This window comes from Terrapene carolina, unplaced genomic scaffold (assembly GCF_002925995.2).
Source record: "Terrapene carolina triunguis isolate 2854851 unplaced genomic scaffold, T_m_triunguis-2.0 Scaffold907, whole genome shotgun sequence".
NCBI classification, from domain to species: domain Eukaryota; kingdom Metazoa; phylum Chordata; order Testudines; family Emydidae; genus Terrapene; species Terrapene triunguis.
In genome coordinates, this window is record NW_020665258.1 from 195,165 (window position 1) to 196,299 (window position 1,135).

The window sequence follows — 1,135 nt, forward strand, 5'->3', positions numbered from 1 at the left end:
TAATACCACATAGACAGAGAGCTACTAAGGACGAGCATTCGAGATGTGCATCATTCAGATTGCCTGATGCTCACCCTAATAACCCTCTATTTTCAGTTGTTTATAACTTTACCTGTTTGTTCCTAAAATCTCTGCCCCCGGGATTCGGGGTTTGGTTGGTTGGGGTTTTTTAAGTTTCAGCTAAACCGGTACAGCCATGTCGAACAGCAAAGAACGCCAATGTTAACTATTTCCCCTCTCACTTTCTGTTTTGAAGAGCTCTCTCATCTCCGTGGTTTGGAACAGGAACTTGGAGATCTGACAGTGGGTAGCTCTGAGATCAGGCCTTTCGCTTGCTCTGTTAAAATCCCCTCAAACACAGCCACATTATAAACCAGAGGTAGGGAGAGTCACCGTTTGCATGTTGTTGGCATTGTCAGAACGGTAGAGCTAGAGAACTATCAATGCCATGGTACCTAGGGGAATATCTGTCTGCCTACCCCCAATTTATTCCACCTTATCCCCTTTCCATCTCCTCCTTTCCAAAGGCCCAGTATAGGCAACCGATGTGCACAAAAACTAACCCCAGGAGCAAGCATAAACTTCACATTCCACCATCTCTCCCGCAGGAGCCATGAAAGACACAAACTCTGTCGAGCATCTCCAGGGCCTCGTTACTTGTTCTGTCTGCCTGGAGCGCTGTCAGGATCCAGTGATCAGACACTGCGGCCACAACTTGTGCCAGGCCTGCATCAACCGGCCCCAGAGAGAGGTGACAGAGAAAATCACCTGCTCGTGGTGCAAAGAAGATTTTCAGGAGGGAAAATCCGGCTCTGACAACCAACCCTCGAAGGTGGAAGAAATAGACAAGCAGTTCCTGTTAGAGGAGCCGAGTTTGTGGCCAGAAAGAGTGTGTGCGAACCACAAAGAAGAGCTAAAACTCTACTGCGTAGAGGATCAAACCTTCATTTGCCTTGTCTGCAGGGATGCCCAGAATCATAAATCACACACACTGATTCCCAGAGAGGAGGCTGATGCCAGCATAAACCAGGTAGTATTGTGCTAATTGATTAATTATTACATGTATTACAGCAGCTCCTGGGGACCCCAGCTGAGATCAGGGCCCCGTTGTGCCGGGCGCTGCACAGACACACAG

The 1,135-nt window shown here is 48.4% G+C and overlaps 1 protein-coding gene across 1 annotated transcript in view; it reads left to right on the forward strand.

Moving 5' to 3' along the window:
* Nucleotides 1-613: 613 nt before the first annotated feature.
* LOC112105521 (C-type lectin domain family 2 member H-like) overlaps nt 614-1,135 on the forward strand; it is a gene marked incomplete at its 3' end in the record, with an annotated part of 16,209 nt that continues 15,687 nt past the window's right edge. The window contains exon 1 of the mRNA XM_026660966.2: nt 614-1,030. Within this exon, the coding sequence (XP_026516751.2) occupies nt 614-1,030 (417 nt within the window). The remainder of the gene's footprint in view (nt 1,031-1,135) is intronic.